The sequence below is a fragment of the Canis lupus genome, chromosome 7 (assembly GCF_011100685.1).
Source record: "Canis lupus familiaris isolate Mischka breed German Shepherd chromosome 7, alternate assembly UU_Cfam_GSD_1.0, whole genome shotgun sequence".
Classification (NCBI taxonomy): domain Eukaryota; kingdom Metazoa; phylum Chordata; class Mammalia; order Carnivora; family Canidae; genus Canis; species Canis lupus.
Window position 1 is genome coordinate 8,104,911 of NC_049228.1, and position 27,706 is coordinate 8,132,616.

At 45.2% G+C, this 27,706-nt stretch overlaps 2 protein-coding genes across 5 annotated transcripts in view; one reads left to right on the top strand and one right to left on the bottom strand.

Annotated features, from left to right (window-relative positions):
• LAMB3 (laminin subunit beta 3) overlaps positions 1–27,706 on the bottom strand; it is a 126,783-nt gene that overhangs the window by 43,958 nt on the left and 55,119 nt on the right. The window contains exons 1-4 of one of the 4 annotated variants that reach the window (XM_038542036.1): positions 19,386–19,401; positions 5,855–5,989; positions 2,048–2,149; positions 65–336 (exon numbers count right to left, since the gene is read on the bottom strand). The gene's annotated coding sequence lies outside the window, so the exon portion shown is untranslated. Of the gene's footprint in view, positions 1–64; positions 337–2,047; positions 2,150–5,854; positions 7,420–19,385; positions 19,402–27,706 lie in introns of those variants that run through there. The other 3 variants (XM_038542038.1, XM_038542035.1, XM_038542037.1) reach the window with 3 other exon arrangements.
• On the top strand, positions 19,508–20,438 carry G0S2 (G0/G1 switch 2). The gene is made up of 2 exons (XM_038542039.1): positions 19,508–19,660; positions 19,784–20,438. Exon 2 carries the CDS (start codon positions 19,838–19,840, stop codon positions 20,123–20,125), a length of 288 nt encoding a protein of 95 aa, XP_038397967.1. The 5' UTR covers positions 19,508–19,660; positions 19,784–19,837; the 3' UTR covers positions 20,126–20,438.

Here is a 27,706-nt window from a genome sequence, read left to right on the forward strand (position 1 = left end):
TGACTAGAATCCACCAGACGGTGAACTAACTCCATGCCTCCCAAACCTAATCAAGGCCCGATACCTGAAAATGCCTCTTGGAGCTCTCTTGCTCCAGCTCTTGGAGGACTGACTGGTGTTAGCTGAGGACTCCTGGGAAGACATTGATTCTGTAGGAACATCCAGAAGAGGCACCACTGGGTGCCTTCTTGTTTGTTTTTCAGATGGACAGCCTCTGTTGTGTGGGCAGACATGGGGGGGGGGTGGCCTCCAAAGGCCCCACCTCAGAGCCTCAGGTACATGCAGGCAGGGTTTCCTTGGCATCTGACAGGATGTGGCTCTCAGGACGGAAGCACCCTATAAGGAATGGAAACAGAAGGTAGCCGGACAAACATCACGGTGACCTAACAAGATTAAACAAAGTGTCTCCAACAGGATGACACAACTTCCGCCTTACCACGGGAAGGGGGAGTCTCCTACCCTGGGGTCAGGCTCCCGGGTCACCTCCGAAGCCTCAGCTCCTTCTGTTCTACCTCCCAGGGCACACCCCCAAATGCCCCACCCCTGCCCTCCTGAGGGGTGCAGCCCAGTGTAGCCGGCAGCTTGCTGGAGCAGGACACTGGCCCATGGCTGGTCCCTTGTAGGCTGGCTTCCCAGAGAAGAGGGAAGAATGTGTGGACATTTTTACCACCTTTACTGTCCCCCCCAGATTCCTGACCTTCCTCCAGCAGACACGCCAGCTCAGGATCATGCACCCTCCTCCACCCCAACCACCTCTACCTCTGCCCTCGGGGCATTAGAGTCTCAAGACCTAAGTCCAACCTCTGTGACCTTTGGCCACAGAGACACCATGTCAAGCTGGCCATGCGGCCATGGCACAGCCTGAGAGGAGGAGGGATGTATGCCTCAAGGGGGCAACATGCAGCCACATGGCAGGTCAGAAGCATCTGGGGAGACACTGAGGAATGGCTGGGAGGGACATGGGTATTTGCATCAGATCTGCCTCCCGAGCTAGCAGAGGGCTGCCAAACAGGACTTTACCATTCTAAATAAGATCCTTGGGACGCCTGGGAGGCTCAGAGGTTAAGCATCTGCCTTTGGCTCAGGTCGTGATCCCGGGGTCCCGGGATCAAGTCCCACATTGGGCTCCCTGCATGGAGCCTGCTTCTCCCTCTGCCTGTGTCTCTGCCTCAATCTCTCTCTGTGTGTCTCTCATGAATAAATACATAAAATATTTTTTAAAAAAAGATCCCTGAAAGGGCCAGTAGAACAACAAACTAAATATCCAAATGTTCAAATTCACATTTGTTGACTGAGTATGGGGAAGTGAGCACCTTGTGGTTTGAGGGGGAAGGGAATACAGATGTTTCTGGCTGCATGCCTGGAATCAACCTCACCTAAGGGTTTTTAATCAGCATCTCCCTGCAGTACTTGTGGTCACTTCGGGTCCACGTATGGACATGAATATCTAGGAAATCCTAGACCCAGCTCCAGCTCTGCTACTCAATAAAAGTGGAAACTAGGGCAAGCCCCTCGATGAGTCTCATTTTCATCATTTATAAATAAAGGTGTTGGATTTTATTGGTTCTTAACCACGGCTGTCCCTTAGAATAACTTGCAGAACTTACAAAATCATATACTTAAGCCAGGCCCCACTCAAAGATTTAATTGGCTTACAGAGCGGCTGGGACATCCAATGTTTTTAAATCTCCTCCGAAGTCCCCTCCAGAATGCTCTGCTGTCCATCTCGGACAGACATCTTGTTCGGACCTCCGAGCGAGAGGTAACGGCAAAAGTCTTGGTCCTGCACCCACCAGATGCATGCCTTTGGACAACCACAGCTACTTGCCTCCAGTGGGAATATTAGCCATCTAATTCACGGATCCTTGTAAAGATTCCAAGAAACAATGCAAATGTCTGGCCTGGCTAGTTGTGTCCTCTGTAAAGTGTATCTATACTCACGTATGCATCACATGCAAGTGTCAAGGCCTCTGATCAGCAAAATCTGCAGTTGTTCTTATCAAAACACAAATATCACTCCCATCCAGATATTTCATAGCTCACTTACCAGGTAGTGAGCCATCCATGGAGGCCCCAGGTCCCAACCTGAGAAGACTTTGTGCAATCCACTCTATTCCTTAGGGGCTGCAAACTCCTCAGAAGCCATGACCTGGAAGAGAAGGGGTGAGGGGACACTCTGGAGGCCAACAAAGCTAAGTTCCCAAGAGCAGGGCAATGCTTCCAGCATTCCTGGACAGGGAAGGACACGGGATAGAGTGTGGGGAGTGTTTAAAATAGAGGACAGAGGGCAGAGGAACAGGTGTAAGCAAAATAAACCTATTGTTTTATGGCCATCAAGATCTAGTAAAACCAGAGTCCAACACCTGATAAAAATAGGAGTCTGAAAAAAATAAATAAATAAAAAATAAATAGGCGTCTAAGTAAATCTGGACAGAAGTTTTGTTCTTAACTCAGAGCGACTTGTCCAGCAAGTCTGTCCAGCAAGTCTGAGGGCTCTAGATAAAAGGCACCTTCTTTTCCTGGGGCCTTGGCTAACACAGATTAACTAACATCCAGTCAATATCTTAGCAGACAAGGTGATGAGTCTTTACCCAATCTCATTCCTTCCCCCTGAAAACATGAGTCAAAACTGACCCTCTTCTGATCTGAAATATTGGTAAGACATTTAATACTGATGAAGAGGGAGGTGTTTATGGGATACTGTTAAATGGGGGGGGGGGAATTAGGAAAAAAATGTGCATAAAAGCCACTTAACTGTAGAGAAAACTAATACTCAGAGAGAAGACAGGGAGAAAATACCCAGCACACGAACATTTCCTGTCTCTATTTCTCTGCGTGCCCTTGTCTTCCATAACGAGCATATTTTGCTAGATAATCAGTAAACCTAAAGCTAAAAGTGTCAGGGGAAGGATGGTAATTTTTGTTCCTCTACAAGTTATTAATCCATTCTCTCTCTGCTCCCTTCTGTGCCCTGAACCCCTTCCACTATACCCACAGACTGCCAGGGAGTTCACTAAAAGTTATCTAGATCATCATCGATTTTGTAAGATGCGGTTTCCCCTTCTTAAGAAATACTGCTCTTTGGAGCTATTAGATGTCTTATGTCAAGAAATCCCTTTGCATAGTTCCTCAATGAATGTGTTTACTAATAAATGCGTAAGGAAGGACAGACTAACAGAGAGGGAGGGCAGAGAAAGCACTAAGTAACCAGCAGCACCTTATCCTCCTGCTCGTATGTCTTAGGGCAAATCAAAAGAAAGATCAGTTAGGGCAAATCAGTTCTCATTTATCTATATTTTGAGGGGAAGGAGGAAGGGAGGATAACCAAAATTCCCACCCTCACCCAAATTTGCCTCTCCCGTGCAGTTCTCCCAGAATAACACACCTAATTCTAAACTTCCCCCTTGCTCACTCAGAAATCTGCATACCCAGCAGCTCCGGGTATCCAAGTATAAACACACATTTGTGTTCCTAACTGTGATGTTGCATCTCTATCTGATATGTGTGCACTGTCCTCAGTAATCCTGGTAGCCTGGGGTTGATTCCAGGCATGAAGCCAGCTACATCCATATCCCTATCCCCTTCCCTCTCAAACCACAAGGTGCTCACTTCCCCATATTAGTCAACAAAAGCCAACTGGAACATTTGAATATTTAGTTCGTAGTTCTCCTGGCCCTTTCAGGGATCTTATTTAGAATGGTAAAGCCCTGTCTGGCAGTAGCTAGCACTGTCAGATAAAATACAGAGGACCCAGTTAAATTTGAATCTCAGATAAACAAGAGATACCTTGTTAGTATAAGGAGACCCCAAAGATCACGTGAGGCAACTTATACTAAAATAGGATCCCTTGTTTATCTGAAATTCCAATGTTACTGGGCTTCTCCTATTTTTATTTGCTAAATCTGTTAACCTTACTTGTAGTAGGTTGTTCATCCATCCCCATGACTTCCAGGCTTTTCTTAACCTGCTCACCTTCCTCTAGAAGTACCCACACCTGTCAACAATTCTCCTAAAATATGATGCTTAGAGGTGAACATGGTGGGGGGAGGTGGAGTCCTGGTGTCCAATGTCTTACATCACGGTGGCATTTTCTGGGCAGGGTCCCTTGATCAAAGACCACTCCAGGTGAAAGACCAAGAGCCAAACAACAGTACAGAGACGGGCCGACCTGCATCATCTGGAGACTCTGTGCATGTTTCCCTGGACATGAGAGGTTGTACTTACTCCCTTGGTTAAGTATTACTCCAGAAAGAAACATCTATTTCCCTGATAGAACAGAAGGGAACAAAATATTGTTCTGCTCTTGCTAAGTATGACGAACCATTCTAAACACCACATCTACAGTATCTCATTATGCAGCCCTATAAGATAGTCCTTTGAAAGAGATATTATATCCCTTTTTTATAGCCTCAGCATTATTAGCTAGCTAGACAAGCTTACAAGGTGTTACGGACTGAATATGTGCCCCCCAGACTCATAGGCTGAAACCCTAACCCCAGTGTGATGGTATGAGGAGATGGAGGGCCTTTGAGAAGTTATTAGGTTTAGATGAGCTCATGTGGGTAGAGTCACCATAACGGGATTAGCGCCTTTATAAGAAGAGGAAGAGGGCCGCCCAGGTGGCTCAGCCGTTCAGAGCCGCCTTCGGCCCAGGGCATGATTCTGGAGACCTGGGATCGAGTCCTGTGTCGGGCTCCCTGCATGGAGCCTGCTTCTGTCTCTGCCTCTCTCTCTCTCTCTCTCTCTCTCTCTCTCTGTATCTCATGAATAAATAAATAAAATCTTAAAAAAAAAAAAAAAAAGGAGAAGAAGAAGAAGAGGAAGAGACACCAGGGCTCTGCCTCCACAGAGAACAAGGAGCCACCTGTCTGAAGCCAGGAAGCCAGCTCTCACCAGCACCTTGAACTTGGCCTCCGAGCCTCCTAGAACCACGAGAAGTAAGTGCCTATTGCTTAAGCCACCCAATCCATGGTATTTTATTAGGGTACCCCAAGGTGAGGAAGACACAGAACTAGTGTTTGAGTCAGGTTATGCTGCAGTCATTAACTAACCGCAAAATCTCAGCAGCTAAACAAACAAACATTCATTTGTCGCTCTTGCAAACTAAGATGAGAGACAAGGGTGAGGGGAGAGGTGATTTCTGCCATCCTGTAGTCACACCAACAAGGACACGTGGCCTTAATGGTCATGAGGGCAAGGATAGAGGAGCACGGAGACACCCTTGTCATGTTCCACGCTTCAGCTCTAAAGTGACAAGTCATTCGGCTTACCCCCTATTGGCCAGAGCTCTTCAGAGGGGGCCTAACTGATCTCCCAAAGTGCCCAGAAGAGGAAAAGGCAGTAGAACTTGGTGAATACACAGCATCTACTACAACTGGTAGATGGTGAAACCAGAATCCACCAGCAGATCTTTAAGCTTCCAAAAATCCATTCTCTTTCCATTATAATATCTGGTCCTCCCAAGATTAAGGGAATCTGTTTCTCATGAAAAGGGAAAGTCACATGGGACAGTTTGTAGACGATGACAAGGAAAGTAATAGAAAAAAGGGCCTTGTGAATATTTTACATTTGCAAAACCTGAAGCATCACAAGCTTGCCCCCTTGGAAAACCTTAGGAACACAGACCATGAGATCTCTGCAAGTTGTACCTAGCGGGTAAATATCTATGAGACAGGCAGGTTGCTCCAGTTTCTAAGACAAAAACCAATTGGGTGTGGGGATGAATCTTCACAGAGAAGGTTCTGGTATATTGTAGGGTGACCAACCACTGTAGATTTCCAGGATTCTCCTTGTTTTAGCTTTGAAAGTTCCACGTCTCAGAACACCGTTTCATCCCAGACAAACGCTTGCTCACCTGGTGGTGCATCAATACTTACTTCTCGCAGATGAGGTTTGACCATGTCCCCTCAGGCGGCTCAGTAAACTCTGCATGAATAAACTCTGTGCAGTGCTCTGCGGGAGTGAAGTTGGCTCTGGGTCCTAGAAAAACCTGAATGGAAATTGCACATGAGGAAAGGACCCTCCCACAGGAAAGAACTCAGGAAGCCCCTATATGAATATTGGCCATCTTATCAAAGTAGTCCTCTTCGAGGATTTGGGGAAAGCAAGTAGGATGCCAGGACAACTTCTGTTCTGGAGACTCCCCTCCTGCTGCTGAAGCCTGAAGTGCAGGAGGCTTTCCCAGCCAAATCACACCAACGACCCATACTGAGCTTATAGATATATTAACACCTCTATCTGTTTCAAGTCAAATACTGTTAAAACAGGCTGTCCCCATCTTGAATTCATGCTCGTCTTAAGAGGTGCGTGTTCACACACACACATACACACACAGATGCACACACATGCCATTGCACTTTTTCCCAAGGTACATTTCATCCTGTTAGCATTGGCCTCGTGCTTCATTTGCTGAGTTGGATTTGGCATGCACTTTGACCTGTATGCTTTCCATCATCTCCAGATTAAAACCCTAAATCCACAGCCAGGCTAGGCTCTCAGGGTCCTGTTGAAAAAGCTGCACATCTGACCCTATCTCACACAGCCCCCCTTCATACAGTGCTCCGATCCAGCCATTCCATTCCCTTGACCACACTTAGGCTCAATTCATCCAGCTCTGCCTGTCTACACTGCTGTCTACACCTCTTGTGTACTTAGATGAATTCTAAATCCAAGACTCAGATCAGGTTCCTGGATCGGTGACTTCTCTGCTATTCACTGAAATTGCAGTTCACCCAAATTGCAGCAGCAGACCTGAGACAATTCAAGAAACAATCAGTTCTGTTCTGTTTGCAAATCGCTTCTATGTCATATTTACATATTTATGGCTATTCAACTTTTAGTTATTTTGTGATTTGTCCCCAGGCTTGGATTGTAAACTCCTTGAGAGCAGAAACCACCCTTGGTCACTCTTTTTATCCCCTAATGAATACATAGCCCTCTGTTCGCACATAGCAGGTGCTCAATAAATAAATATTGGCTTATTAGTACGGATCCATGGGGCAAGGGAAAACCCTATCAAAAAGGGTTGAAAAATATGCCATGAATATGACTGCATAACTCCCTTTCAAGACAACAGAAAGAGAAAATCACCCAGAAAAATCAATATTTTTTTTTTCTCCTGAGAACTGGAACCTGGGAAAATTCATGGTGAGTTGATCCACTGATCAACAGACTCTCAAGGTTAGGCTTCCTTTTCCAACCACCGTGGCTGGTACATAGGGACAGAGAGGCCAGGGATTAAAATGTCAGTATTTTTGGTTTGGGGCACTGAAATACTTCTGTGGTCGGGCCATGGACCTAGGCACTCAAGGCGTACAAGGCCCAGCTTTTAGAACTTGCAGAGTGATGAAAGGAATAAAGTGGCTCCAGGGGAAAGGAGGGCACAAATGGAAAGAGGGTCTTAGTTCACAAGGCCTCCTAAACATTTTTTTAATTAATTAATTTATTCTTGAGACACACAGAGAGAGGCAGAGACACAGGCAGAGGGAGAAGCAGGCTCGCTGTAAGGAGCCTGATGTGGGACTCAATCCCAGGACCCCGGGGATCACGCCTTGAGCCAAAGGGAGATGCTCAACCACTGAGCCACCCAGGCAACCCCTCCTGAACATTTTTTAAAGGATTTTATTTATTCATGAGAGACACACACACAGAGAGAGAGAGAGAGGCAGAGACACAGGCAGAGGGAGAAGCAGGCTCCATGCAGAGAGGCCGAGGCAGGACTCGATCCCGGGTCTCCAGGATCACACCCTAGGCTGAAGCACTAAACCGCTGAGCCACCCGGCTGCCCCTTCCTAAGCATTTCTAAGGGTTCTTGGTCACTCACAGAGAATCAGGGAACACATGCAGCCAAAGGTCTGTCAGTACCTGAGTTCCTGCCTATCCTTGTGCTGCCTAAGATAACGTGTCCCGCCGGTCACTTTAGGCCCATTCCAGCCCTGGGCCAACAAGCACCAAGCCTAAGACATGAAGAAACCCCTCTCCACAACCTAACAGGATCTCAGAATAGTTGTTTCTCTAAGTCCACTGCCGAGGGATCAAGACTGTCCTGTTATCCCTCCAGCTGTCCTGGGGGCCTGAGCTTGGATCTGAATCCTCCCAACAAATCGGGCTGTACAGAAGCCCCCGCCACCCCCAGCTTCTACTGGTCCTGGTCCTCAGAGCCTGGCCTTTTCTTCACGTGTCAGCAGACCCTTCTGACTTTTGACCCAGAAACATAAACACCCAGAACTATTCATTCACAAACAAGAATTTACTGAGCACCCACGGAGCCAGGCATCCAGTGACCAGTAGTAAACAAGTCAGACGGCATCACTGTCCAGAGGGAGACCATTGTCTCATGGGACACAGACACTGAATACATAATTACCAAATAACTTATTAATTATGTAACCAGAGTGACCTCAACTTTTTAGCTATCCAAACCACCCTTTCCTCTACTATCCAAATAACCATGATGCTGACAACTCAAAGGAGATGCTAGCAGATGATACTAATTTCATTGTAGTTGCTGTTTGTCCTCAGACAGTCTTAGCTTTCTTTCGAGCACCATGCTCCAAATAGAAACACACAATCCTTTCTCCATTTCCCAAAGAACAAAACACACAGCTGTTGAGTTTAAGACATTTTACTGAAAATTTGGAGATGACACTGAGAAATTACAACTTAAAATTATTTACTAGCTGGCATCCATCCAACATCATGGCACATACCTGCTGTTCTAAGCCTTGACCAGGTTGCTGGAGCCAAGAGCCTTCCTCCTTGTAACCATGAACTCACTTCCTCCATGAACTCACTTCTCCCATCCTACCCCATGAAGACAGCCTTCTATAGGGTAACAACCCAAGGGGGCCTATCTGCCTTGGGATTCATCCTCTACTGCTACTTGCCATACATCAACCTGCACTCATTCATTCATTCTGGAAATGTTTATTGAACACTTCTTTTGTACCAGACATTGTGCTAGATGAGATCATAGAAGACAGCAGCAAAAAACACAGATGGGACCTTGCCTTCATGGATGAGGTAAACAATAAACAGGTAAATCCAAAGCTAAATCTGACAATTACAAATTTCAACACTTTTTATGAAATATTTTTAATGGGATGATATTATAGATGCGAAAGTTTGGATGGGGGGCACCTGGGTGGCTCAGTGGTTGAGCGTCTGCCTTCGGCTTGGGTTATGATCCCAGGGTCCTGGAATCAAATTCCGCAGTGGGCTCCTCGCAGTGAGCCTGCTTCTCCCTCTGCCTATGTCTCTGCCTCTCTCTCCATGTCTCTCATGAACAAATAAATAATAATAATAAATTCTTTAAAAAATAGAAAGGATGGATAAGGGGTGCCTGGGTGGCTCACTCAGTTAAACATCTGCTTTTAGCTCAAGTCACGATCCCAGGGTCCTGGAACTGAGTAACTGAGTTTCTCCCTCTCCCTCTGCCCCTCTCCCTGCTTGTGCTCTCTCTCTCTCTCTCTCTCTCTCTTTCTCTCCCTATCAAATAAATAAATAAAATCTTCAAAGAGGGAAGAAAAAAAAGAATGGACAAGAGAAGTCTCTTTAAGGAGGTGACCTATAGCATGAGATTTAGGGCTAGACTTCCTAAGCCAGCTAAACGTGTATTTAAGGTACCAGCAAAGTAGAGGTACCAAATTTTTTTTGGAAAATTTTTATATCTAATTCTTTTAAGATATGGAAATAAACACCTTAGGCAAAATTAGAAGACCAGACATCTTCCTATAGATATTTTAAGATTTAACATTGTTGTTACTTTTATTTATATGTGCAGAGTAGAAAACTCAATCTTTTCACGGCTTTGGACCTCTAAAGTCTTACTCCAGCCCCACACGAGATACTAGAATCACTCCCAGGAATTAGAGTCCATCCATCTTGGGCAACTCCCAGGCAAATGAGAGCTTTTAAAAGATCTCAGGATGATTTTAAAGTGTATCCAGGGCAGCCCGGGTGGCTCAGCGGTTTAGCACTGCCTTCACCCCAGGGCCTGATCCTGGAGACCCGGGATCGAGTCCCACATCGGGCTCCCTGCATGGAGCCTGCTTCTCCCTCTGCCTGTGTCTCTGCCTCTCTGCCTGCCTGCCTCTCTCTCTCTCTCTCTCTCTCTCTGTGTGTGTGTGTGTGTGTCTCATGAGTAAATAAATAAAATCTTAAAAAAAAAATAAAAATAAAAATAAAGTGGATCCAGAGCTAAGAACCACTGACCTAGGGAAATAATGTTAGCTGGAGAAGATGGGTCAGAGTAGGATCCTAGAATACTCCCAACATTAAGAGCAGTAATTCAAACTGTGGCTGCACCATAGAATCACCTTTAGAGTTTAAAACCTTACTGGTCTTTGAGTCCTACTTGGAGAGATTTCTGATTTAATTGATCTAACCTGGTCTTCAGAAACTTTAAAAGCACCCCAGTGATTCTAATGTGTGTTCAAGGTTGAGGATCACTGACCAACAGAAGAGAAAGATGTAATGAAGGAAATCTGGAAAGAAGAAACTAAGGAGTACATTAAAGAACAGGAGAGTGCAGTGTCCCTGATGCAAAGAGGAGTTTCTAGAAGGAAGAAATAGTTTTTATCTTTTGAATGATAAAAATCTGGTTCATTCAATAAACATCCTGTTAGATTTTGGTGGGGTAGTGGTAATGCAAGCCAGATGCACATGGGTCAAAAGAGTGAATGGTTGATGAAGAAATGGATACAGTGATTGTAGACAACTGTTAATAAACAGTTTTAGTAATGAGGGAGAACAAAGAATTCAGGCAGTATCTATAGCCAGAACTGAGAACCATTTCCCAGATGATTTCCTACAGTTCCATGGACTGAGACCCAGTGTTCTCCTATAGAACTTTCTGCAACAATGGCAATGTTCTATATATGCACTGTCCAATATGGAAGCCACTAGCCACTTGTGGCTATTGACTGCTTGAAATGTGGCTCAAGTGACTGTTGAACTGAATTTTTAATTTTATTTTAAATCAGCTGTCCATATAATATAACCTAATCATGGGAGTGACTATCCCATCATATTCACTAATCCTGGGGGTTTTGTAGGGCTTGTACATCAGAAGCCCTCTTAAAATTCTACGTAGTACATTAGAAAAGAGTCCTTTATTCCAAGAGGGCTCCTGGCCTAGATTCTGGATGTGAAGGAAGAAAATCAGATTTTATGATTAATATTCTGAGAAGTGAACTACTCTGCAAGATGATTTAGGAAATAAGACCTATTGCTCTGCCTTACCACCAGCCTCAGGCAAGCATCAGTGTTTCCTCAGCCCCCATATATCCATCCTTTCTCTCTTCTCTCTATTTCTTCATGGGTTATCACCCCCATTCCCAAGATCTCAGCCACCTCCAACTCACTGAAACCTCTCAAATCCTCAACTCACAACTCAATCTCTCTCCAGAGCTCCAGAGTCATGATTCATATACAACTGCTTAATGACCACCTTTGACCACCTTTGCCTACATGTCTCATAAATAGCCCGCACTCAAAATATCCAAAATGGAACTCATTCTCTTCCTCCCCAAATGTGTTCCCTCTTTCCTCTCCAAACCTGGGGTCATCTCTGACTCCTTTTCTCTTCTGTACCATTAAGCCTTTCAGCTTTACCTATGGTGCACCATTCAAATCTGTCTACCTCTACCCGCATTGCTTCTCTTAGCCCAGTCCCTCACTACCTGAATTATTCTAACTACATCCTACTCAACTACCTCTAGTCCTGCTCCACTCATGCATTCTTCACTCTGCCAATAGCAATCCACTTAAAAGGCCAACATTATCGAACTGTTCCGCTGCCTGAAATTCATCAGTTTGTCCCACCACCAAGAGGATAACCAATTCAATATAAGGCAAATTGATAGCTATGATTCAATAACTCCATAGACTACACATTGTGCTAGCTCTGAGAACACTGACCAAGACAGAGATAGTCCCTGTCCTCACAGAGCTTAGAGTCTGTAAATAGAGACACACAATTTAGTTGTGAAAGGGAAAGATGGCTATGGGAACGTGCAGCACAGAGAGCTCCCCTCACCTAAGCATCAAGCAAGGCCTCCCTGGGGCAGCGAGAGGACAGTGACACTTAAAGGATGAGTATGAGTTCATAAGATCAAGGGAAAGGATGAAATTGTTCCAGGTGGAGAGAAGAACATGGGAAAGGATCTAAAATTGTGAAAGAACAGAACTGCATGGCTGGCACCTAGAGAGCAAGGGTTGAGGGATATACAATGAAATTGCAAAACCAGACAAGGACAAGCTCATGGGTGAACTAATACGCCATGCTAAGAATCCAGGGCATTATCCAAAGGGCAACAAACATGGGGATCCATTGAAGGGCTTTAAAGAGAAGAATGACATAATAAGGTTTGCTTTTCTTTTTTTTTTTTTTTTTTAAGATTACATTAGATTGGATTGGATTGGACTGGATTAGACTGGATTGGATTAGATTGATTGGATTGACTAGGTCAAGACCCAAGGCAGAGAGACCAGTTGTGAGACCATAGAAATACTCCAGGTGAGGGATCCCTGGGTGGCGCAGTGGTTTAGCGCCTGCCTTTGGCCCAGGGTGCAATCCTGGAGATCCGGGGTCGAATCCCACGTCAGGCTCCCGGTGCATGGAGCCTGCTTCTCCCTCTGCCTGTGTCTCTGCCTCTCTCTCTCTCACTGTGTGCCTATCATAAATAAATAAAAATTTTTTAAAAATACTCCAGGTGAGATGATGAGGGCTTAGACTTGGAAGATAGCAAGGGGGATAGAAAGCAAATAAAGTCAAGATATATTTAAGAGGCAGAATGACAAGTCTTGGTGATTATATATGAGAGGTGACAGAGAAAGAGGAGAAAGGGATGGCTCTCAGGCTTAGGACCTGAGGTACCAGATAGGTGGTAAAATCTAGACAAAGCAAGATGATGGTAGAAGTTTTGGGGGTGGAAATACTGAATTTGGCTTCAGACATGGAAAGTTTGATAGCTGCAAGATATCCAAGTCAAGATGTAGCTTGGGCAGGAAGGTACAAGAGTCTAGGGCTCAGATGTATACGTCATCTACACAGAGGCATAACAGAAACCTTGCAAGTAAACTAAATCACCTAAAGAGAGCATGTAGAGTTTAAAAAGAGGTTCCAGGACTGAGTCTTGAGAACTGCTGATATTTAAAGATCATATAAAAGGTAAAAGGATTGGGGCACCTGAATGGCTCAGTCAGTTAAGTGTCAAACTCTTGATCTCAGCTCAAGTCTTGATCTCAGGGTCATGAGTTCAAGCCCCACTTTGGGCTCCACGCTGGGTATGGAGTCTACCTAAAAAAAAGGGGGGGGGGGCAAAAGTGAGGGGGAAAAAAAAACCTAAAGAGTATCCAGAATAGAATAGAAGGAAAATTAGAATATGATGACATAGAAGCCAAGAATGTCTTTCTAGAAGAGGGAAGTGGCCAATAGTTCCTAGATATCACATACATAGGTGATCATCTACATAATTGTTCATTATGGCTCCTGCCTACTGCTTCCTCCTCAGTTCCTGCTATTTCCCAAAACCCATCCTTTATGCCCTGACCCCAATCTCATCTAACTTCTCTTTGACCATGCAGTGTATTCTCAGGCATCCTATCCTTTTTTATATGCAGCTGTCTCTCACTGCAGGCCTCCCCCAACCCTGAGGCCCCACTCCCTCCCAGAGTCACCTAGTGAACATCATCATCCATCCTTTAAGTACCCTCAGCTGCTCAGGCATCATCCACTCTTGGGCCTTCCTTGACCTTCTCTTCCCCGAACTGAACCAGTCAATATATTGCTCATTCTACTCTATTGGTTTACCCGGTATATAGTTCTATTATTGTGCTTATTCTAGTATATTGTAATAACGTCCTTAATCTCTGAATCCTCTCCTTGACTCTGAGCTTCACGAGGACAAAAACAATGTGGTATTCTTCTTTCTTTAACTATACTTAACACAGTATCAGATACACGGCTTCAACAAATGTTTTTGGACCTTATTGTTGCCTAGATGTCACCTAAAGAATGTGAATGACCTTCATGGGGACAAAGAACCACAAGAATTGCTGACGTGAGCAGGCAAAGACAACAGAATAATGATTGAATCAATAACATGTATTGATTGCTTTCATTTGTGCCAGACTGCTAAGCCCTTTCCAGGGCTCCGCCTCATTCAGGCTTCACCACACCTCACTTAATAGATGTGATTGGGACGCCTGGGTAGCTCAGTGGTTGAGCATCTGCCTTAGGCTCAAGTCGTGATCCCGGGATCCTGGCTTCTCTTTCTGCCTGTGTCTTTGCCTCTCTCTCTCTCTATGTCTCTCATGAATAAATAAATAAATAAAATCTTTAAAAAAAAAAAAAAGGTGTGATCATTACCCTCATTTTACAGACAAGGAGATATGACTAGAGAAGTTAAGTCCACCTGTCCAAGGTCAGAGCCCGGTAAAAAGAGCCAGGTCTTGAATGAACCCAAGTCTGTCTGACTCCAGAGCCCTATACCCTTAAGTCTAGCTGGTATTTGAGCTTGGGGAAGACTCCCTGCTGACTCAAACTTAGAAAGTAGAGTAGTGCGATTCAGAAGTGGGACGTGGGCAGTAGGGTGCTGCTGCTCCCAGCACATCTTGCATGGTCCAGCAGATAGTGGCTCTGCTTGGCCAGAAGCCATGAGGGACTAAAGTAAAATGTCTCCGAGCAGGCTGTTCATCGGTATTCATTTGTCAAGGCCCTGAGGTCCCAGGAGCAGGCGGGAGGAGTGCTCCAGAGTAAGCCAATCGCTGCAATGTCAGACACTAAGTTGGGAGTGCAAGTGAAAGGTGAGGAAGCCAGAGTGGAAGGAACCAAGCCAAGCTGCCAGGTCTTGAGCAATTTTAACCCCAAGGCTCTGAGCCAAGGACGAGCCACAGTGCCTAAAATAACCACCCAAGAGAGTCTCGTCATTTTGCAATCTCTATCTCAATACTGACTTTCAGGTCAATGTAACTAGTATTGATTAAGGCCCTCTTACACATTAGCACCATGAGAGGTACAAAGATCTGGTCTTTCATAGAGACAGGGCAAGCCCACAGGGAACAACGAGACAGTTGTATAGAACAGTACACGGTGCAGTGCCAATCTGTGCAGGACGAGCCACAGAAGCAGCTGAAATTCAAAGAAAAGAGAGAGCAGGGTGTGCTGCTGGCTTCTTGGAGCAGATGAATTGAAGGAAGGAAGACAGAGTGGGAAGAGAACAGCATTTCAGGGAGGAAGACGATTATAAGCAAAGGTGAGGTAGCCACAATGAGAATGGACCATTTCTCTGGCCATGAGAAACCCATCTCTGGAGCACAGGGCTCTTGCTGGAATGGAATACAAAGTCAAATGAGTAGGGAAGAGCAGATCATAGAAGTCTCAGATTCCAAGAATACCAATCAACTAAAATCCAATGTGCAGAACCCAGGAGTCCATGTAGGCAATAAGAAATGATCCAGGCTTTAAACAGGCAATTTAGAATAAAAATTTAATTTTAGGAAGATTTATTTGGTGGTAGTGTTTGAGATAGATTACAGAGGAGAAGACTAAAGGCAAAAAAAAAAAAAAAGAAGAAGGAGGAGGAGGAGAAAACAACAAAAGAGAAAAGAAAACTGTCAAAAAACAAAAACAATGGGACTCCTGGCTGGTGCAGTTGGTACGGTGTGCAACTCTTGATCTTGGGGTCAGGAGTTCAAGCTCCATAATAGACACAGAGCCTACCTAGAGAATAAGAAGGGAAGGGAGGGGAAGGGTAGGGAAGGGAAGGGAAGGGAAGGGAAGGGAAGGGAAGGGAAGGGAAGGGAAGGGAAGGGAGGGGAAGGGAGGGAAGGGAAGGGAAGGGAAGGGGAAAACCTGATGGCTTCTTTGAGAATCCACTAAACGTCTGACTGCACAAACTTAATAAACATAGTCCCCACCAGTCCAATGGGGAAGACATTTATTAATCCCATGGTTACCTATTAAGGATCTACTATATGCCAAGGATCATACAGGGCTATGGGGACACAGTGAAAAACAAAACACAGTGCCAGCCCTCCCAAAGCTTATCCACCTCCAGTGATCATGGAAGACAACACAAAACCAAAGCAACAGTTACATCAATATAAAGTCAGGGGCTGGCTAAGTGCTATGAAGAAAAATAAAGCAGGGCACTGAGTAGGGAATGGTGAGATAGCACAGTCAGGAAAGGCCTCTCTAAGGAAATGCCAGAGTATTTCAAGCCCAGAAAAGAAGTAAAATGGAGATGCCACTCCCTAGCAATAGGGCTATGGAGAAGGTGACTTAGTTTGCAAGAGTACAGAGAATATGGGCAGTCTTATTTAAAGCGTGTTAAGCCTGTAATAAAAGCAGGAGACCCCCACAGAAATGTCTAGGCTCTAGAACTCTAATCTACTAACCCTCCCTCAAAGGTTAGACATGTAGATTTAAAAATCATCCATTGATATTTGAGAGATAAGAACCTCTCCAAAACTAGTGTACATGAAATGAAAGTAACTCAAGGACTGGATTTAAAAAAAAAAAAAAAAAGGATAAAAAATATGCAAAAAAAAAAAAAAGAAATGGAGCAAAATATTTTAAAATAAAGGATTCAGAAAATCAAAAAATTAAAAAAATAAAATAAAAAGGAGTGTAAGATTTACAAATGATTTTATCCTATCTCCTATGATGGATGATCCTCTCCCTCCAGCCTCCTATAATACCAGGGGTGGGCATTGACTTTAGTAGGCCGCAAGGAGCTGTTAATAAAATAACAATACTAATAATTGAGGCTCATAAACAACCAATCATCTAAAAGGCCTCTATCCACTGTTCCTTCAAACTCCAAGGCACTGTTGTGGGGACAGCCCTATCTCTCTTCTTCGCTCACCTCTAATACCACCTGCTGCCCCTCTGTGATTGTTTTTTCTGCAGATGGCTCTGGGTATCTGTTTTAATTTAAAGTTTGGGAGAAAAGGATTTGGAAAGCAAAATAAATAAATTTTAAACTGGCCTTTCCTACCTTCCTAGAAATGGCACAATTAAATGTTAGGGATAGATTCAAGGGTAGGGGGACCAACTATCCCAGTTTGCCCAAAGCTGTCCCATTTTCAGCCCTGTAAGTCTTGCACTCAGGGAAACCCCCCAGCCCTAGACACACTGAAATGGCTGATCGCCCTACCGCTGGTCTGGCCTGTGTGATGCAACACAAGGCTTCCCATCTCTAAAGTGACATCAGCACAGTTAAAGCATGTGCCTAGTTCCCAAGCCCTACTAAACCCCTACCCTAGAAGTTGGGTTCTCTTTCCCCACGTAGACAGAGGAGCTATCAGAAATTCCTAAATATAAGTTGACCCCAGATTCCTCAGCCTTCTGTTCCCACCATCTCCTACTCAGCCTCAGCTACCCCCTAAACCAGAAACACCAGTTGCACTGGCAACCCCAATGCATACCCCCTGCTCCCCAGTCTGCCCAACCCTGACCAGCAAGATGGTAGGGTCTGAGGGTCAAAGTCAGATTACTGAAGAGGGAAAGAGGGGAACTCACCCAAGGGAGTGATGTGCTCTACCCCAGCAAATCACAAAAAGGGGAACCCCAGATAAATTGCGATCTGGTGACCTTGGAAGACATGTGGTTTGCGTCTTTGAGTTATAGAAATACCGGAAATGCCTATGATGAGGTCAATTTCAGAGTTTTGGGTCCCAAGCTGGTCTGACTCACCTTCAGAGAAGGAACGAGGTGAAAGCCCTGATAGTGAGGTTCACATCACATACCCTTCCAGAAGCCACAGTGTTTGGCACACTCACACCCCTGGAGAAGGCTCACATATCATTTCTGCCAGGTATTAGAGACTTCTCCACGATCATAAGGAAGATTCAAAGAAAATGCCAAGAGTGATATTAATCTCAGCTTGGTCCCTTGTTGCAGAAATTTCCTGTCTGACAGCATTAAAAGAACAATGAGCGGGGGACACCATCCTCTAGGAGACACCCCGATTTGGTCCTGTATCACCTTGACTGTTTGGGTGCAGACCAAAAGGCAGAATTTTGCAAAAGCTGGTTAACTTGCCCAATCGGCGTGCACGCACGGATCTTACTACCTTAACAGCTAAAAGCCAAGACAAAGGGTAGTTGTAATGGCTGTCTTTTTTAACTGAATTATCTGGGAAAACTGCCTCAGCGCCCCCCAAAAAGATTACTGTTAAAATTGGCAAGGACTCAAACATTTGATCTTTGAAACTGTCCCTTTCCCTGTCCCTCTCCACAGGGCTCAGCCGAACTTCGACAGGCTGTTGCAAGATTGCATCACTGACCTTTACAATTTTCTGGCCTGTCTGATTTCCCTCTCCTCCCCCCTTTGCTGCTTGCAGTCCTTTGACCCACTTACCTCTGCTTTTCCCCTCTTGCTTGCTGGCGGACTGTGGTAAATGGATAACCAAAGCTAAATCATTACACCCTCCACCCCGGGGTGATGATTTTGAATCTCAGCCAAAATGCATCTTTCTCTCCTCCCTTGCTTCCAAGTGTGGTTGGTTTTTGTTTTGTTTTGTTTTGTCTTAACTAAGCTCTACACCTAAGCTGGGGCTTGAACTCAAGACCAGGGGTCAAGAGTAACACGCTCTTCCAACTGAGCCAGCCAGGTGCCCCCCCCTCCCCCCCCCCCGCCCAGGAGTTCTCTCTTTAGCTCTTACCCAAACCCTCTACTCTCACCCTTCTGGCCCTGTTTGTATAAGCTGAGCCCGCAGGATGCTGGGGCACCCCCAGACCCAGGGAAGTGGCAAGTAACTATTGAGAGCATGAACTAATGCATTCCGGACCAGCACAGGAAATGTATGGACAGCCGCCCCCCCCTCCCTTGCATCCTCACTGTCCCCTACCCACCCCCCTCCGAGTGCACTTCTCAAGTAGGAGCAGGGATACTTTGGACTTGATGATACACAGAAGTACAAATACAATCAGAGGCATCACACACACGTGCGTCAAAGGGCACCCTCAATAGATATTTCTCCATCCAGTGACCCTAGCAATGCAAGCACCTGTGACTAAAACCAGTCGGGGAAAGAATCACAAGCACAGCGGAGCCTGCAGACCTTGCTCGGCTCCCACCAGGATCCCTCCCGTCGCCCTCCCCTCCCGACCCCCACACCTGTGCCAGGACGACACCCTTAGGAACAAAGACTAAGGGTCTTCCCTCTCCCCCGCGATGTCCTCATTAGGGGCCCTAATCGGGACAGCCCCAGACCCTGTGCCGCCCATGCACAGCACTAAGGGAGAGTCACGTGGGACATGTCCCCACCGGTGCGCGCACCCCGCCCCCGGAATGGGGCCTCCTGAGGCCTGGCCGCCCCCCGTGCACCCCCTGCACCCCCCGCCGCGGCCTCCCCCGCCCGGGGCGCCCAGCTCACGCGACCCGGGCGTGCACAGCTCGTGCCGCCTCCACCTGGGTCCTGTCCCGCCCCTCCTCCCCCCTCCCCTTCCTCCTCCTCTCCTCCTCCCGCGCGGGCCGCGGGCCAGGGGAGCCCGGGAGGCGGGCCTCAGAGGAAAGATATAAGCGGCCCCGGGGCACCGCCTAGGCGCCAGCTGCGGAGCCTGCACCTGGGAGAGCCGGGCCCCGAGGAGGAGGAGGAGGAGGAGGAGGACGCGCCCCCACCCGCCCTCGGCTCGCGCTGCCCCCTACGAGGTGAGCCCCGCGGGGGGATGGGGAGCGCGGCGGGTGCCGGGCGGCCCCCCTCCCTGCGCGACCTCCGGGGGTGGGGGGGGCCGGAGCCGTCCCTCCGGAGCTGACGGCCCGCTCCCCGCGCAGGTGCCCCGCAGGTGCCCGGCAGGTGCCCCGCAGGTGCCCCGCAGGCGCCCCGGGATGGAATCGGTGCAGGAGCTGATCCCGCTGGCCCAGGAGCTGGTGGCCCGGAGGCCGGGTCGGAAGCTGGTGAAGCTGTACGTGCTGGGCAGCGTGCTGGCCTTCCTGGGCGTGGTGATCGGCCTGGTGGGGACCGTGTGCGGCCCGTTCACGGCCGCCGGCCGCCGGCGGGACGAGGAGGCGTTGGTGGCGGAGCTGCGGGCAGTGCAGCCCCGGCTGCAGGGAGGCAAGCCGCGGGGGGCCGTGCCCTGCGGCCGCGCGCTCTCCTACCGGCCCCCCGCCTCCTAGGAGCCGAGAGCGCCCCACAGCGCGGGCAGGGCCCGAGACCTGCAGACCTGCGCCCCCCGGACCGAGCCCTGAGAAGCCACTGACTTTCAGCCCTGAGCTGCCACGTGGAGCCACCAGGAGGAGGTTGGGAGTGATTTTGCTGCTGTGCAGCATTGCACGATGACATGTCCAAAATCTATGACCTTTGGGCTATCTTGGGTGCATCTACCAGTTTGCACTAAGGTGGAAGGCGGGGAAATGCTTTTTATATTATTATATTATTTTACGACGACCACCCATTTTGCATTTTTGAAATAAAATTCGTTTTATAGTATGTCTCCGTATCTGATTCCTGAGGGGCACGTTTCCCTGGGAGGGAGAGCAGGGAGGGCGGGCATGCTGGCTAAGGGGGGTCTTCGCTGAGCCCTGTGGGGAGAGCAGCTGCCTGACCGTCAGCATCACTGTTCCAGACTCTGGTATTCATATTACATGCTTAGAAGTATGTTGAGGGGATGCCTGGGTGGCTCAGCACTTTAGCACCTGCCTTTGGCCCAGGGCGTGATCCTGGAGACCCAGGATCGAGTCCCACATCCTGCTCCTGGCATGGAGCCTGCTTCTCCCTCCTCCTGTGTCTCTGCCCCCCCCCCCTCTCCCTCTCTCTCTCTCTGTCTATAATAAATAAATAAATAATAAATAAATAAATAAATAAATAAATAAATAATTTTAAAAAAGAAGTATGTTGAGGATTCGTTTTTGTTTCATGTTAGGGGTGGCAGGAGAGAAACTTTTATAAGTCCCACCGGGCTTAGCATTTTAAAATCAGAAGATAAATTAACTTCTGAGCTACAGTACACTAATAGCAGATACTGATTGATTCTAGGGCAGAAAAAACTATTTGCCACCACCTCACACCTGGCCAGAGGCTCGTATGGCTGATACCTCTGTCTTTCTGTGTTTTAACAAGAGAGAGAGAAAAGAAAAAGAAAACTCGATAGCTGGTAGGAAGAGAGAAGGCAAGCTCCCAATATTCCCAGTTGGACCTCTCGCTCTACCCAGCCTTCCTCCTCATCAACTCAAATCATAGTAAGAAGCTCTAGGTTAAAAAAGAAGAAGAAGAAAGAAGAAGAAAGAAGAAGAAGAAGAAGAAGAAGAAGAAGAAGAAGAAGAAGAAGAAGAAGAAGAAGAAGAAGAAGAAGAAGAAGAAAGAAGAAGAAGAAGAAGAAGAAGAAGAAGAAGAAGAAGGAGAAGAAGAAGAAAAGAAGAAGAAGAAGCTCTAGGTTAGAAGGAGAAAAAACTGGTTATCACCCATCTGGGTTCTCTTCCTCCAGGAATAGAGTATAATCTTCTTGGGATCAAGGTCCTTATCATCCTCTTCCTCTTTAGTGTTCATAGAAATCATCAACTAGGTGGCTCAGTCTGTTAAGTGTCTGCCTTCCCCCAGGTTATGATCCCAGCATCCTGGGATTGAGCCCTAGGTGGGGCTCTCTGCTCAGTGGAGGAGTCTGCTCCTCCCTCTCCCACTCCCCTTCTTTAAGTTCTCTCTCTCTGTCAAACAAATTATTTTTTTAATAAAAGAATTCATTAAGTCCTGAGCAAATAACAGGTTCTTAATAAATACTTGATTGCTCAAGTAATCTATAAAGGTAAAGTATTGCTTCTCAATGGAAGGAGGGTCAATTTTGTCCCCCCAGGAGACACTGGAAAATGTCTGGAGACATTTCTGGTTGTCTGGTAGGGGAACTGGGGCACTCCCTACTAGCACCTATGAATAGAAGCCAAGGATGCTGCTAAACATCTTATAATGCACAGGACACCCACACGCACACACAACGAAGCACTCTCCAGTGCAAAATGTCAATAGAGCTGAAGTGGAGAAGCCCTGGGTTAAAAAAGGAAGGAAAGAGGGTTTGCTTAATAGTTTCAGAATCAAGGTTTCGAGATGGTCTCAGAAGACTGTGGTTGTTACCAGATGGAAGCCCCTCTCCCAACACAGGAAATCCCCATTCCTAAAAATGGTCCTTGGCCCTATCCTGTCTGGCAATTTTATCATCAATGTAGGACAAGTGACAAGGTATACATATCAATTCAGTGACTGATGCAGAGCTGAGATTGTAGAGTCAGGATTCAAAAGGACTCAACAGGTTGGAACCAAGCACTGAACTAACCAATTGAAACTGAACAGGGAAGAAGATATTGTACAGAATTAGTTCCAAAAATCCAGTTGCAGGGCCACAGAATTATGAAGGCTTATTCTAGCAGCAGATCATGTGAAAAAGACATAGATAGTGGGACACTTGGGTGGCTCAGTGGTTGAGCATCTGCCTTCGGCTCAGGTCATGTTCCCATACGTACAATCGAATGTATGTAGTTTGACACTGTTAATTTTTTTAATGAATATAGTCAAAAGTTTGTTGACAAATAAATGAAGAATGCTGAGGAAAATTATAATGCTTTGTACAAATAAAGAACATTCTTGTTAAAAAAAAAAAAGGGGGGGGGGCGGGGCGGCTTCCCGGGTGGCTCGGTGGTTTAGTGCCGCCTTCGACCCAGGTTGTGATCCTGGAGACCTGGGATCGAGTCCCACATCAGGCTCCCTGCATGGAGCCTGCTTCTCCTTCTGCCTGTGTCTCTGCCTCTCTCTCTTTCTCTCTCTCTCTTTCTCTTTCTCTGTATCTTTCATGAATAAATAAATAAAATCTAAAAAAAAAAAAAAAAAGAGTCCCACATCAGGCTCCTCACAGGGAGCCTGCTTCTCCCTCTGCCTTTGTCTCTGCCTCACTCTCTGTGTCTCTCAAGAATAAATAAATAAAATCTTAGAAAAAAAAAAAAAAACAGAAAGACCTACATGGTTTCCACTGATTACAAGGCTCAATATAAGCCAACAAGGGTCTGCTGAAAAACAAACAAAACCCTAACATCTTATTAGTAGAAGGGAAATGTCCAGAAAAAGGAATGAGGAGGTGGTCTTGTTGTACTTTACAATCTGGTCGGTGGGAAACCAAGAAAGTTAAATGAGACTGGACAGCTTGGGTTTGCATTCTGACTCCTCCATTTGTTGGCTTTAAGACCTTGGGCAAGTTGCTTATCAACTCTCTGCAAGTTAGATAAGTTCTTTCCCCATCTATAAAACAGTGCCTCCCTCATGGGGCAATTTTGCAAATCAAATGAGACAATGCATGTAAAGTGCTTACAGCAGTGCCTGGCAAACACTACGCATTTAGTCAATGATAGTCGTTGTTATATTTCAAGAGAGACCTTGATGAACAAAAACGCACTCAGGTCAGAGGGACCTGGGCATATAAAAAAATCCAGAAACCCTGTCACATACAGAACAATTGAATAGACCAGTAGAGAAGTGCCAATACAATCCTGTCATATAATAATTGCCTCCAGATAGTTGAAAGGGGGCCATATCGATCCAGTGAAGTCCAATAATACAGACTTGTTTTACATGGCTTGAAAATGCAGAATGAAAAGTAGCAAATAGAAGTACAAGGAAGCGGTTCTTAGGTCATTAAGAAATCAGAGTAATGGAAAACATAAGGAGTTTCCTTGTGACGTATAGTAAGCTTATGACTAAAAGCATGCAAGCAGATGGGGCGCCTGGGTGGCTCAGTCAGTTAAGCATTTGCCTTCTGCTCAGGTTGTGATCCCAGGGTCCTGGGATTCAGCCCTGCTTGGGGATGGGGAAGGGTCCTGGGATCCAGCCCTACTTGAGGATGGGGGCTGGGGGGGGGGGGGGGTCCCTGCTCAGCAGGGAGCCTGTCTCTCTCTCTTTAAAAAAAAAAAAAAGCATGCAAGCAAGAGTTTGGAAATCATCTGCCAGTGACGGTATAAACTGGAGAGGAGATTAGTCATATGACCTCTGAGGTCGAGGTCTCACCCAATTAATACGATGCTAAGATTCTTTTTAGAACAAACACCAAATAGGAGATATAGTTCCTATTCCAGCCTGCTTCTCTCAACCCATCCCCACCATCCACACCCTGTTTCCAATGCCTCTTCGTTCTTTTTCTCAGCATGTTTACAAATATTTTCCTTCTTGCTCTCACTATTAAAAACTATTAACAGGGGGATCCCTGGGTGGCTCAGCGGTTTAGCGCCTGCCTTTGGCCTGGGGCGTGATCCTGGAGACCCCCGGGATCGAGTCCCGTGTTGGGCTCCCTGCGTGGAGCCTGCTTCTCCCTCTGCCTCTCTCTGTCTTTCATAAATAAATAAAATCTTTAAAAAATAAAAAAAACTATTAACTATTAAAAATAAAGAATTTACATGTTAACTAACTAGAATTTTTAAAAATGATGATGAATTTAATTCCAATAATGAAGTATTTCCTGATTAAGTTTATCTAAAGCAATGCTTTTTGCCTCTTAGAAAATACCTTAACCTAGTGGTTGAACCTAATGGTTCTCAAACTTTGTCATAGTGAAACACTTATTAGTTACCTCATTCTTTACAAAACACCACAAAGCTCTGATCCATTAGTATAGGTAAATACGTAATTTTGTATTATATCAGATTTCAACTTGCATTATGTTCTAATGAAAACAGATAGTTGGTATCAATTGTGAGAATATTAAAAAGTTGCCACATTCTTGAAGATTTTATTTATTTATTCAGGAGAGACACAGAGAGGCAGAGACCTAGGCAGAGGGAGGAGCAGGCCCCCTGCGGGGAACCAGATCAGGACACCATCCCAGGACCCTGGGATCACGACCTGAGCCAAAGGCAGACACTCAACCAGTGAGCCCCCCAGGTGCCCCAGTTACCACATTCTTAGGACAAGCTTGATTGTTCTATAATCAGGGTATCCAGAACCAGTTTAAACTCATTGGTTCAATCAATGACAACTCGCCTCAGTTAACACATTTTTATAAGCCAACCAGTCAGTGATAGCCCCTCACCTCTAAGGGTCAACCAACCAGGAACTAACTGACGACATAAATACATTTCAGAGTGCCAGGCAGTCAACAAATAAATATGCTTCTACAGGTGATTCAGCCCACGTACGTCTGGGAAAGTATGCCAATCTCTGAATTTGGGGTTTCCAAAAACCAAAGTATGCTTACTAGGTTCATTGTACCCAAACTCTATTTATCCTTCATATCTGCTACCAACTAAGTCAGTTCCAATGATAATCTGAACTCCAGTGGTTTCACTGAGTTCTCACCACGTCTATGATTTGTAACCAAGTAGGTGTTTGTACGAAATCATCAGTCTTTGTACAAAGTAATTAGATATTTTAGTTTACAGGTATACATGCTGGTAAATAATTATACCTAAGCCTTTGTATAAGGTCATTAGACATTTTATTTAGGAGGTATACTATTGAGTAATTAGACATAGGTCTCATAATTCATTAGACCTTTTGTTTTGGAGGACACACCATTTGATAACTATTTTTGTCATTAAACTGCTTATTCCTCTGCTGCTCACTTTACCTTCGCTTTTGTTTGTCTATATTATAGTCTTATCTTATGTGTTGTTGTTTTGTTCTGAAATACCTTATTTCTGATGTATGTATAAGGGAGCGTTTCACAGGAATAGCCTAATAAATCACTGATCCAATCCAAATAGACCTAAGGGATCAGAGCTGAGGATTCATTAGCCTGGCTCCCAATTCAGGAAAAGGCAATTGGCCAAACTTAGCTTTGGGTTCCCTGCAAAACTTTCATGAGAGCATTCTCTGTCTTGTCAATGTGTGAAAGACAGTCACTTTTAGTCTGTATTCCAGTGTCAAACATTGTCAGGTCATTGACTGCATGGCCTTTTACTAACCTTTCTTGGAAAGGGCACCCAAGATACCATTTGCAGGTACATGCTCTTACTAAACAGCTTCTTTTATCTTTCTTGGATTCTTCTATGTCAAAATTGTAACCTCCTCTTGGAAGAACTCCTGCTTCCCATATAAAGCTGTCTGGTAATCCTAGCTCTTGTGCTTACTTTGATAAAGGACAATATCTTTGAGTTAGGATAACAATGACCATCGCAGAGGAACATTTGACATATCAAAATCAGTAAATTCATTTAAGAGGAACTCCAGAATCAATTAATATATTTAAGAGGAACTCCAGAAATCTTAAGAGTCAATAGTTTGCTTCTTTAATTCACATACTGAGGCCTAAAAAGCAACATTCTAATTCCAGCATGGTCTCTCTCAAAGACTCTGACACCCTCTGAAACCCACTCTCATTTCATTTCTCTTTCTTTCCACTCCCCTTTACCTGACCATCTATAGGAGCCTTTCTCATCAGAACCTTCTCTGGAAAAGCAATAACATCCTAAAATTGCTAAACCAGAAGGCAGTCCTAAGGAAATTAGGTGAACTGTTTTGAGGAGTTTTTGTTTTGTTTTTCAATTTAAGTAAATTGAATTTTTTTAAAAACAGCTAAATTTAAGCCCTGGTCTGGAGCCACATTAAGAGCTATAACTAAATTTTTTCCTACACCTAAAGAAGTCGGGTAGAAATTTGTTAAATAATTTAGGATTTTATTAGGTACTTATTGCTCTGGACTACAGACCTGCATTAAGTAGTTCAAATAATTGTTAGTACTACAGCTGGAGAAAAAATGTACAAAAGCAGCAGGAAAGAAAGGAAAAATTTAAATAACTCAGCCATGTAAAATGAGAGAAAAAAGTACCTTAAGAGAGCAAGAAAAAAAATAGAAAATATAGTACAAAAGACAATTTCAGAAGCCTCTCTTTTAAAGGGACAAAGATTCAAAATTATAAATTAAATAAAAATGAAAACAGACTTCAGGAAATTTTCAAAGAGTATTCTGGAGTAGACCCAACAGTTGAAGTAAAGGAGACTTGCCTTTTTCAGTTCTTTTTTCTTTCTTTTAATGGACTTAAATATTAGGGGATTTAATGAGAGAAAAAAATAATTGAAATCCCAAATGTCCAATTTGTAGCTAGACATTTTCAGAGAGCCTTTGAAAGTAAATTAGCTAGAAATCAATAGAACTTACGGTTCCCTAGATAAAACAACTGTCTCCTGAATGAAAAACAAGACTAAGAAGTCTCCTATCCTTTAAGAATTGGGAGCCTATAGAGAAGGATACTTAATGGTTGATTATTGCAAGCAAAAACATTGTTGAAAAAACCCAATGTCCCATTTTGACTAACAGAAAGATGACTATCCAAAATCTGTCCAGTGATGCAGTTCCAAGGGAGACATTAGCACCCAACAATTCCAGTCCTTCCTCTAAATTTATGTCCCAAATCTCAGACACCACTGTGTGACCGTGCCAATTATACCCTCCATTAGGGTGGGGCTATGTCTAGTTTGGCTGACTCTATTCGCAGCTCCTACCTGGGCATGGAGTAGGTGCTCAGTAAATAATCTGTTGAATCGTGAATCAATAAATGGATAAAGAAAGTGAACTTTTTATTGGCACACTGCTGTCAGTGCCTTAGTCCAAAAGAACAAAACCTCTAAACTGAGGTTTGATCCTCCATCATTAATTGATGTGAATCCAGCTGGAATTATTGGAGGCCCTGCCCCATCTGGATCTTGTGGCAGGCTCCTGTCTTCCCCTCTACTGTCTACTCTCTGCTCCTGCTGATGTGATCACCATAACTGTTTATGTCACTTAGATGACT